We start from the raw sequence: 12,479 nt of genomic DNA on the forward strand, positions 1-12,479 counted from the left end.
TGACTTTTTTACAACCTTATAATTGACATGCAAAGCCTTATGTCATGAAATGGCACATAAAAGCATGCACAGTAGCATAAATCCATTTGCTTTTCCTTACAACAGAATTGATATAAGCTAAGTGTTATTATATTTTCGTTTGATGGCACCTTTGTGTAACCCAAGGCAGGCTATACTTCTGCAAATACTATGCACATGTTATATTTGTATTGTCCTGTTATAATTATGGCAATGAAAGGAATATTAACAATCTAATGTGCCTACAAACTCAAGTGTAAGCTGTTGATCATGTATTTTTGGCAGTCTTTGATCCTGTTAGCGATTAAGAGAATGTTAGCTGTGCATGCATTGTGCCCACACAGCACATACAAATGCATACAGTGCCCATGGACAGCCTCACAGGCATCTCACGCACCCATCCCTGATACGGATGATTAAAAAACTGCGTACTTTGATTTTATGAATCTTTGATCTGCTTAGAAGAGTTTCATCTACAAATGAGTAATTGATTTATAGATTACAACAGCTTAAAAAGCTATCATGGCAAAGACTGTTTTGTCATACAGTATCTAGGCACAACAGCATATAAACGACTTCCTGCAGTTATTGAAAAACTGTAATGAAAGGTACACATTGCCTATGGGACATTAAGAGTTCACATACAACAAGATTCGATAAAGTTCCTTAATCATGAACAATTTGATAGTCATTCTAAGAAAACAAGAAAAAGTAGCTGTAGACAGATCTTGAAATTTTCCAGTGGTTCTCTTCACAACATGGTTTCAACAACAACACATGCCATTACAAAAGTAAGCACTTAGCTGTATGGCAGCAAACAAAGTGCATATTTACAAAACAAAAACATAGCTTTGAGTACTATCAGTATAATGTACTTACATTTTTACATTACAATGAGGTTAAAGCTATGTTAATGGCATTTTTAATTCCTCTTCAATCATCATTTACAGACCTGAATTTGTAATGAAAATTTCCTTTATTGCGAAGCAGCTCTACTAACTAAAAGTTGCATTCTTATATTTTCTTTCAGCTACCCAATGAAATCCTGCACAGCACTTTCTAAATTAGATTTAACAAAAATAGCCCTGCCTTTATTTATATATGTCAATGCAATTTTGAGAATTATAAAATTAAAAGTTCTGCGTATTGTACAATTAAAAACAGTTACAGATAAGTAAGTGCAAAGTTAATGGAAAGGAAAACTTAATTGTGATGGGTGACTGGAATTTGGTAGAAGAAAGAGGAAGAGAATGACAAATAGTAGGAGAATATGGACTGGGGGAAAGAAATGAAAGAGGAAACCGCCTGGTAGAATTTTGCACAGAGAATAATTTAATCATCACTAATGCTGTTTGATAATGATAAAAAAAGGTTGTATACATGAAAGAGACCTGGAAACACTGAAAGGTTTGAGATTGATTATATAATGGTGAGAAAGAGATTTCAGAACTAGATTTTAAATGATAAGACATTCGCAGGGTCAAAAGTCGATTCTAACCACAATTTATTGGTTATTAACTGTAGACTCAAACTGAAGAAATTGCAGAAAGGTAGGAAATTACAGAGATTGGACTTGGATAAGTTGAAATAACAAGAATTGTTGAGAGTTTCAGAGGCAGCATTAGAGACAACCAACTACAACAGGGGAAAGGAATACAGTATGAGACAAGTGGTTACTTTCAGAAATGAAATAGGAAGACATCAGAGAATCAAATAGGAAAAAAGACAAGGCTTAGTAGAAATCCTTGGATATCACAGGAGATACTGAATTTAACTGATGAAATGAGAAAATATAAAACTGCAGCAGATGAAGAGGTGTTAACAGGAAGTGCAAAATGGCAAAGCAAGAGTGCCTGGACAAAAAATGTAAATCTATAGAAGCATGTATCACTAGGGGAAAGATTGATACTGCCAACAGCGAAATTAAACAGGCCTTTGGAGAAAAGAGAAGCAGCTATATGAATATCAGGAGCTCAGATGAAAAACCAGTACTAAGCAAAGAAGAGAGAGCTGAAACATGGAAGGACTATATACAAGGGAAATTAACTTGAAGGCAAGGGAAGAGAAAGTAGATGAATATGAGATGGGAGATATGATACTGTGAAAAAATCTGAAAGAGCAATGAAAAACCTAGGCTGAAAAATGACCCCTGGAGCACATGACATTCCCTCAGAGCTGCTTGTGTCCTTGGGAGAGTCGACCATGACAAAACTATTCCATCTGGTGTGCAATGTTTACGAGACCGGGGAAATATCCTCAGACTTAAAAAAGACTGCAAGAATTTGAATTCAAAAGAAAGAAGGTGCTGACAGGTGTGGATACTATCAAACTGTCAGTTTAATAAGTTGTTGCACCACATGATGAATTCAGTGTGCATGCCTAAATTTCATGAAGATTTACTCAGTGAGCTCAGAGCCAAGCAGGCCAGCTCAGAATTGGTGTGTCAATTGGCATGTCTGCCAATGTAACAGAAGGCAAGGCACTAGTTGACTGTTGCCATGCAACCTCAGAGCGAGGGATGCATTTAGCGAATACTGCAGTACTACATAACAGGGCAATTGTAGTAACACTTTGTAACTCAAAGCACCAGAGTGCCACTGTAATAGTCAAACGGTGCAGTAAGACCTGAGCACAAAAATCAAGAATAGAGGCAAGGAATGCTGATGAGTCCAATAAACCAGGGCAAATTTGCTCATCCACCTAGAGATACTATGTAGTAGGTGCATGCTCTGCTGCTTAAATAATCAGGCTTTTGGAGTTCCCAGACATATTCAGTCATGCTGCCATTCTGTCTGTGTCACCAATGCCAGGTTGAATGATGGTCTATTGAGTTTTAGTGAAATTGCAACAAGCTGATCGATGATGATCTGCGTCGTACCTGTTGGCAGATCTTGATCTCGAGATGATGTAGCCATTACGATGTGAGCTACAGCTATTGTCTCCTGTTGCAACCTACTTGGACATCACAAATGAGAAGTAGACTGGTGTGCTGCCAGCCCTCCACCTACTAAGGGGCATTCCTGGATGATCTGCAAACTGTGATCCCCACATCATCCAGGTGCGGCACATTTGCACAGCCCCCTAGCTTTTCTGTGAACGTCTACTGCAGTCTTGGTCATCCAGTGTTGGGAGACCAGGACCAGTCTTTCATAACAACAACTGTTCTGGACCGTGCAGTCAGCTACACTCACCTAAGTGCATGATGGGCTGTCCACAAGAGCATTAAGGTGTAAAGCTACCATGTGTGGTGTAAAACATCTGGTAATCGACAGTACCTACTCTCTCCTGTGTTGCAGTCTGAACACCATACGCAGGCCACCACTCATTGACCAGTGGCACCAGTGTCATGACTTGCTGATGAGAAGCATCAGCAGTTCTCTCCAGTGTGCTCCTGAGGCCCCACATACTGCACAATGCTATGAAGCAGCTACATTACTCTAAGATGTATTCATCCTGGTAGCAAAATGACATTCCACATATCACTATGTTACTGAAGCCTCCATGTGCAGCACCACTCCTGCACCACAGCTCTATTCCCTGACCCATAGTGGCATTGGCTGACCTGTGTCACTACAAAGTCATTCTTGCGAAATATTGATATGTATTATTTATAGAAGAATGGAAAAATTGGTAGAAGCTGGTCCCATGGAAGATCAGTTTGATTTCCAGAGAAATGTTGGAGCACGCAAGGCAACACTGACCCTATGACTTACCTTAGAAGATAAGTTAAGGAAAGGCAAAACTACGTTTATAACGTTTGTAGATTCAGAGAAAGCTTTTGACAATGTTGACTGGAACACACTATTTGAAATTCTGAAGGTAGCAGGGGTAAAATTCAGGGAGCGAAAGGTTATTTACAACTCATCCAGAAACCAGACAGCTGTTATAAGAGCCGAAAATAATGAAAGGGAAGCCATAATTGAGAAGGGAGTGTGACAGGATTGTAGGATATTCACAGCATTATCCAACATATACATTGAGTAAGCTGTGAAGGAAAGCAACGAGAAATTTAGAAAGGGAATTAAGCAAAAGCTTTGCAGTTTGCAAGTGACATTGTAATTCTGTCAGAGATATGAAAGGACTTGGAAGCGCAGTTGAATGGAATGGATAGGTCTTGAAAGGAGGATATAAAATGAAAATTAACAAAAGCAAAACAAAGGCAATGGAATGTAGTCAAATTAAATCAGGCAATACTGAGGAAATTAGATTAGGAAGTGAGGCACTGATAGTAGTAGATGAGTTTTGCTTTTTGGGCAATAAAATAATTTATGAGTGCTGAAGTAAAGAGGATATAAAATGTAAAATGGCAAGTGTTTCTAAAGAAGAGAAATTTGTTAACATTGAATATAAAATTACATGTTAGGAAGTGTTCTCTGAACACTGGCATGTAGCCTTCTAGGGAAGTGAAACATGGTTGATAAGCAGCTCAGACAAGAAGAGAACAGAAGCCTTTGAAATATGGTGCTACAGAAGAATGCTGAAGATTACATGGGTAGATTGTGTAACTAATGAGGAGGTACTGAAAGAGAACTGGGGAGGAAAGGAATTTGTAACATAATTTGACTAAAAGAAGATCAGTTCATAGGACACATTCTGAAATGTCAAGGAACCATCAATTTAGTTTTGGAGGGAAGTGTGTGTGTGTGTGTGTGTGTGTGGGGGGGGGGGGGGGGGGGTAAAAATTGCAGAGAGAGACCAAGAGGTGATTACAGTAAGCAGGTTCAAATAGATGTGGGTTGCAGCAGTTATTCAGAGATGAAGAGGCTTGCACGGGATATAGTAGCATGGAAAGTTGCATCAAACCAGTCTTTGGACTGAAGACAACAACAACAACAACAACAACACAAAAGCAAACTGATGTGGCTTCAGCATTAGGTATCTACGACTGTCTGAAGGGTCATTATATTCACAAATGTAAAAAAGTGGATATTTTATCATTTTCTTTAGCATTTTTGCATGGATTCTTTGGATAACTCTGAGGCAACAACATTTGCAAATGATTACTAGTAGGGGCATGAACTTCACTGGTCAGGGAAATGTAGCAATTAAGATCTCCAACAGGACCTTTCTCTGGATAGCAAAGCTGACTTTCCAGGTTTCCCCTCATGGTTGAAACAGAAGAGGGGATCATGCATGCTTCATGTGATTACATTGACACCAATAAATGCTATTAATACTGCAACATTTTAAAGTATGTGCTTAAAAATTTCTGACAGTGGTGTATTAAGGGAATGGCAAGAAGGACTTACTTTTAAACGAAAAGAAGTTCCAAGATTACAGTAATACATTGCAGGCACTGGCAAAGATTTTTTAGAAATGCTTAGTAGTGACTAAAAAGCAGATAAATATTTCAAAAACTGTTGAGTTATTTTTTTTACACTGTTGATTATAGCTCAGATGAAGAGGCTTCTTGAAAATGTATACCAAATAATGAGAAATTCACAGCAAACATTTTTGTTGTTGTTTGCTGCAGTAGTGACTCTTTTAGCCTTATATAAAAACTCTAAAAACTGCAAACAAATTAGATGCCAGTCTTTAATTAGGAAGAAGGAAAGTGTGTAAACTAAATGATAAATGAAAATAATAGCAAATAATCTCTGTTCAGAAAGAAGCAGTAGATGAATTGTCATCAAACATTATTAGATACCACCTGTGTAGGTACGATCACACACACAATAAAAAATTCCATTTATATTGGTTTATATCACTGTATTAAGAAAATAAAGGACAAAAGTAATAATAAAAAGCAGCATCCAACAGAAACTAATACAATCAGAATTATAAGGCTCTCATTCTATAGCAAATTAACAGCTGCAATGGAAGAATCAATTGCTACATTTGTACTTGAATCCATGAAACTACACCATGGCAGCACTCTATGGCATATAAGGCAAATGATTAGCAATATGTGCACTCAAAAAATGCAATTAGTGTATACTCTTGTTGAAGCTAAATATCATTAGGTGCTCAATTCTTGGGATTATTGATTTGTTATTAATTATCAACATGCATGTCTTGGCATGCTGCTTTTGATTTTTTTAAAGTGAACATTTCTACCATTATTTTAACAATATTAATTAGAACAGATTGTTACTCATCACATAGAGAAGGTACTCAGTGACTACCCTTCCATTCTCCAACCCAGTGCTGTTTCCCCTTTGTTACTGTTCTGCCCAGTGGCTTTTCTTTCATCCTTCCATCCACTGCTGTTTCCCTTTGTTATTGTTCTCCATCACATTACATTAAACATCCAGTGGCTTATCTTCCATTCTAAAATTCAGTGCTGTTTCTCTTTGTTACTATTCTCCATCCTATTTCAATGCCTCCTTTATGTTATGAGTAGCAATCTACCCTAACTCATGTTGTTATTTCGTAACAGATTTTCATAGTTTGATTTCTACCATTACTTCACCTAGGGAGGAATTCCACTGAATACTGCTTGCATTGTTTTATACCTTGTCAAATGTGTATTTTCATAATACATTATTTGGGAATCACAAGACTTCAGAACAACTTGATTATGTTACACTTTTAATGCCTCTCAAAAACCGTCTTGATTAAGCAAGCCATGGTGGGTGATGTATACTGGTTTAACAAACATTTATCCCCTTTTTCTGTACCCACAAGCACTCAGCAACAAACCTGTATTTATTTACTTTATTACTGCTTTGCTCACTAATACCATATTTTTAAAAAAAATTACGTTCCATGTTGCATATGTTAAAAATTGTTCCATTTTACTTCAAATCTGAACTCCATTTGCCAGTAATTCATAAGCACAGATACCTCCTTCTGTGGGGCAGAAACATTACATTTCTGGCAGTGACTATGCTGAAGCAATTATCATCTTCATCAAAATGACACTTAGAAATACTGATATGAAGCCATAACATTTGTTAGTAAACAACAGACTGTTAGAGCACAGAATTTTAACACAAACCATTATCCTACCTCTAACCACTTCTGGTGGTAGTTCTACTGGCTCATTCTCACAGATGATCAATTTTGGTTTCCTAAGTTGACCTAAAATTAGGACAACAAAAACAAAATTATGGGTAAAATTATGCATTATGGCTTTTAGAAGTTATTATTTTATCCATTATGTAGTGGAATTGCACATATTACAGTACGAATATTCCCTTGAGGCATATTTATGAAACTTAAAGTGTTATGCTTGTTTTTACAACAAAATAGTTTCATGTCAAGTTAAAGAAATTCTGAGAATGTATTGTATAGAATAAGAAAATCACTAACATTCACGAATAGTTCACCATGAAGTTCAGTTTCTAACAGAAATACATACAGGATACATCACAAACTAATCAGCAAAATGATAAATATAATAATAAGAATTATTTAGTAACTCATATTATCCAGTGTATTACTATGAAGTTATGCACTCCTGTCTGTAGCATATCATATAGAGTATGTAAGTTTAGTCTAACTCAAATTATGGATGTATAAATCCAGTAACTTAAGGCCTGTATATTTATTTATATGTTTACAAAGTTGAGCAGAAAATCAAATTTGTCAAGCTACAAATTTTCACTGGTGTAGAATACGGACTGGTAATGGGCAAAGGAAGACAAGATGGTTGACATAGTGAAGTAAATGACTAATATATTTGTGGACCTCCAGTATGTTGTGATAGTGAATGACAGACAACACAGTGGTATGGACTACACAACACACTTTATTTTATAGAAACTCAATACATACCAGAATACAAGACATAATACACTTGAGTCACAGAGTGAACTTAACTTCTGCTGTCAAATATCAGAAATAAAACTGCAAGTCATTTTCTCTGGACAGTGATGCTAACGTTCCCACATATTCATCCTTACACACCATTGAGGAAAACTTATCTAACAAGTTTTACAGTGCCTACCCCAAGCCCCTCTTCAACTACACATTGCCCCAAAGATGTGTTGCTGGGATGTGCTTACAAAATTTGCCTGGAGTACAGTGGAGTCTAGAACCACAAGATTCTGCATATTATCAAAATTACATTCTTCTGAATCAGCATAGTAATGTTCTAAAGGACATCAAAGTAACTTGCACTGTTGAAATGGGATGTCAAAATGATAGTCTCCACCAGATTGTTACAAACAATTCCACAACAAATCTGCCAGTAAACACTATAGCAAACACTGCATGGCATTTATCATCTCAGATATGACTATCCCTATATGTAGAAGTATCCGTCTTAAATGAACCATCTGTTCAGCAAATGAGATTTGTGTTGTAAAGGTATTGTCATCAGCATTTCACAACAAAATCCATTATACAAATTGAACATCATGTTAAGGGGATACGGAATCACCTATCCCCGCAATGTTAATATATGCCTACTATAGGGAACATTTTCTCACAAACTACTGGAGACAGAGAGGTAAAAATTTTACTGTATGTGCATTCATATGTTACAACAATACTGAAACAACAGTTTATTGTCAAAGTATTTTCTTACAGAGATATTGTACATTTATTTTTAAGTAAATTTTTTCCATCGCTTTTTACTAGACTATCACCCCTAAGTCTTTTGTAAATCAAGTAATTAAAAAATCGTTGTTTCAGTATGTAATAGGGACCTATGTCACTACGTCATAAAAATTTCAGACTTCTAGGTTGACCAGTACCTGAGATAATGTTCCTAGATGAAGTAAAAAGTAAACTTACGGGAAACGGAGAAAGAAGATTAAAACATTCCTGATCCGTAGCTAATACCCCCTTCACAGTCTTCATAATCATCTTCAAGTCTTCTTTTGGCACCCCTCTGCACCTGTCTTGCTTTTTTCACTAATGTCTTGATTATATTATCAGCATGCCTTAGTCTGTGCTGATCTAAAAAGAACATAGCACGTACCGTACGGGAACCAACACACATACCCAACTTTTGAAGGACCTGGCATTTAGTTATATTTCCAAGATTGAAGGTTGCCACAGCATCATACACACCAAAATGTAGTGTATTAATTCTGACAAACACTGTTTTTGGGAGACGATGCCATATCACACTATTCAAGCACTCGTTGGGGTTCTGCGTTTTTCCGTGAAGACATTTCATCAGAAGACTTCTGTCAGCCAGATCTCTGAAAATGGGCTTTATTTCTGCCATGATGGCTGATGGTAGACTGTGGTGGTGAATGTATTTCTCTCCTGTTGTTAGTCCCCTATTGTATTTACACCAGCTGTTTTCACCTTTGGGGCACAAACCATGTTGTGGATGCTCATCCGTGGATGCGGTGTGGAAATATAAAGCCCATATAGCTCTCCTCATTTCTTCAAGATTGCCTGTATTTTGCCTGATTGCAAGGCCATAGCAGTTCTGAATGTGGTCTATTATGGAATCAGTCAATCTTCCTCTGCCATCCAAGGTTTTCCCATCATCTAGTTTTTTCCCTTTCATAACTGATTTTAACCTTCTCAGCCTGGCACCCATTCTCTTCTGCACATGTACTATACATTCAAGTTTGCTTATATTTACACTGTTCCCATATGGTTTGCTTTCCAAAACTTCTTTGAATGCTTTAGAGTCACCATCTCCCAGATATTTGACATAGCGAACATTATACCACTGTGAAGAGCAATGAAAAATTTTCTTCACCCCAGCAACCTCCATGCCACCACTACTACCATAATAATTAGCAATACAGTCATCACTGTGTTCATTTTTCAGCCTGCCTGTGCACCTACAGTATTTAGACATTATTGCAACATCAATAACCTTGCCAGTATCAACACTAGTTGCTGTTACAACACCATTGTTGGAGGTGTGGCCCCTTTTCTGCCACGTGCCATCAAACGCCACTGTGAGGTCACGACTGCCGTCATTTTCTTCCACTGCTTCTTCCACAGCAACCTGCATTGACTTCTGTGCTACATCTTCAACTGCAGATCCTAGTACATAATTGTAAGCTTCAAACTTTGAAGGTGCACTTGGAAGATTTAGAACACCACATAGCATATCACCAGCTGCTTTGCCCTTACCAATTGCTCGCAATCCATAAACTAACCTAATATTTACACTATAAAGTTCAGTTTTCTTGTATCCATTATTTACAGTTACTGAAACCTAACTTGGAAACTTACAGCTGTATTTACAAACACTGCATATTAAATTAAACTGGGCAGCCAGGCCAACATGGGATTCTACTTTCAGAGAAACGTTTCCATGACATTTTTTGCAGCACAAACTGTTTTCAAGAGCTTCACACAATATATTCGTATCAATGAGTTCAAAAACTTCATTCCCTCTATCAAGTAAATTATATTTCTCTTCCAAATCTCTTAGTTTTTTATGAGAAGCACTGTTTTCATTTGGTGTAAGTTCGTTCGGCAAATCAGTAATAAGTGGATTCACATTTTCCAACAATGATGATGATGAACTGCTTTGCTTTGCTAATGAATCATTATTTCTTTTCTTTTGCCAGTTCACACGCTTTTTAAATACTTTTGCTTTAGCTCTAGGCATTTTCACTGCGAAAAATGAAGCACTAAATACGAAATAACTCAACAACAACTACTTTCTTATATCACACTGTTTACAAAACAGTCCTGCCACAAAGTCAAAGAGTAACTTGAGGAAACCAGAGAGAAACATTTTCGGGCAACTAGTGTATAAATAGTCGCTGGAAACCGGGATATTTGAATTCATGTCACTTTAAAGGTACTGCCAAAAAGTTCATGGTCAGCCATGAGAGACGTGTATAACTAAAGCGCAATACCCGATCTCACAAATATATAAAAATAAAATAGTTATAATTGTAGTAGAGCTATGTATGATACGTCATTTTAAAGAGGAAACATGGCAGAATATAATACGCCAATAAAAAAAAATTCGATTTTTTAACCCAAAATCCGATTCCGTATCCCCTTAAAGCCATATGGCAACATTTCCTTCCCCTTAATGTATGTGGTTTGTATTATGCTTGCAGATTTTTGATGTTTGACTTGAGCTCATAACAGGGACAATGTTACGTGTCCTAGTTGATAGTTGACTGAAAACTCTCATGTGCACAAGGATCTCCTCATTGTGAATCTATGGAACAAAAAATGAATCTAATTTAATCTTAAAAACATCGTCAGGCTTACATTGTACTTATGCCAATATAGCAAATATGAAAAATGTATGTTTCTTGAAGTTTAGCTAACAGGGCATGTTGTAGAAAGTGTCAGCAAGAAACTGGCACCAGCAGAAACTGAAGACACCTTTTCCATTTCTTCTAACATTGCAATAACACATCATTATGTTGGTGAGCCACCTATGCTTAGTAAATGACTGGTTGTAGCTGCTTGTAGAAATATCAACATAAAATAAAGAGAATAGAGACTGAGAAAATAGCATTGTCATCTGGTTCAACACTGTATACATAACCATAACAAATTTTAGGTTTGATGACTGTACCTCTGAAATGACTACATCTACAATGTATGACACACTTGAACAAATGAACACAAACCGAAAACAAGATTTCAGGAGTGATGAGTTACTTGAGAAGAAATGATTTCCATTGCAAGGGGTGCCACTGTCCTTAGTTTGCTGCATGATTTCTGATTCCAATTGTATATGACGCATCAAGGAATTTCTTCTGTAGGCTTAATTTAAAATTCTAATCTTAATCTCAAGCACAACTACTAATTCCAGAACTATTATCATAACACTATATTTGAGATTCCTGGAAATCACACTTCCAGGTTCCAGATGAGTGTAAATGTATTTTAAACTTTTTAAACACTGAAAATGGGAGGGGTAATTATGGAGGTTCAGAGTAAAATAATTCTGAAATACAAAATACCAATGCTTATTTCAACAATGTAAATATCCAAACATGACTGGATTTGTAATGTTGTGTTTGGGATTTTATTTCCTGGGAACTTAGTATCAAAGATATTCAATACAAAGGGTATCATTAATTTTATTTTCCCTTTAATCATTATTTGCACTAGAACTATAATTTCATATGGAAGCATTTATAGAACCAACCAAATCAATTGTTTGGGTTCTCCTGACCCCCCCACCCCCACCCCTTTTTTTATATACAAATTAATAGCTGCAAAACTTTTGTAGCAATTTTGGTCCATGTCAAAGAAGTATGTGCATTGAATAATGAGAAATTTGTTTTGACTATGCAACTTAAAAAAGGCTAAGTTTTAATTTAAGTATGTATTAATAAATATCTGCAATTATTAATTTTGTGTAAATCACATGTTCACAAATTTATTAACTGCCTCTGCTTTACTTGAAAATTATCACAAATTTTTGTCTGTGCTTGTAATGTGTATGTGAAGTATCCTAACCTTTGCTTTTACAGCAGTAAATATTATTGTCTATGAAATAAACTTCATTAATCACATCACTCACTCAAAACAAACTACTCTCACAAATGATGTTAACATTATCTTTCATAGGTACATTTGATTACTTGAAAGATCTAGGCATCATATAACTTTCAAAA

The 12,479-nt window shown here is 36.4% G+C and overlaps 1 protein-coding gene across 5 annotated transcripts in view; it reads right to left on the bottom strand.

Moving 5' to 3' along the window:
- LOC126470020 (LIM domain and actin-binding protein 1) overlaps positions 1-12,479 on the bottom strand; it is a 230,581-nt gene that overhangs the window by 94,392 nt on the left and 123,710 nt on the right. For all 5 annotated transcript variants that reach the window (XM_050097500.1, XM_050097501.1, XM_050097499.1 and 2 more), the window contains one exon: positions 6,970-7,041. In XM_050097500.1, the coding sequence (XP_049953457.1) occupies positions 6,970-7,041 (72 nt within the window). The remainder of the gene's footprint in view (positions 1-6,969; positions 7,042-12,479) is intronic.

This window comes from Schistocerca serialis, chromosome 3 (genome assembly GCF_023864345.2).
Source record: "Schistocerca serialis cubense isolate TAMUIC-IGC-003099 chromosome 3, iqSchSeri2.2, whole genome shotgun sequence".
Lineage (NCBI taxonomy): Eukaryota > Metazoa > Arthropoda > Insecta > Orthoptera > Acrididae > Schistocerca > Schistocerca serialis.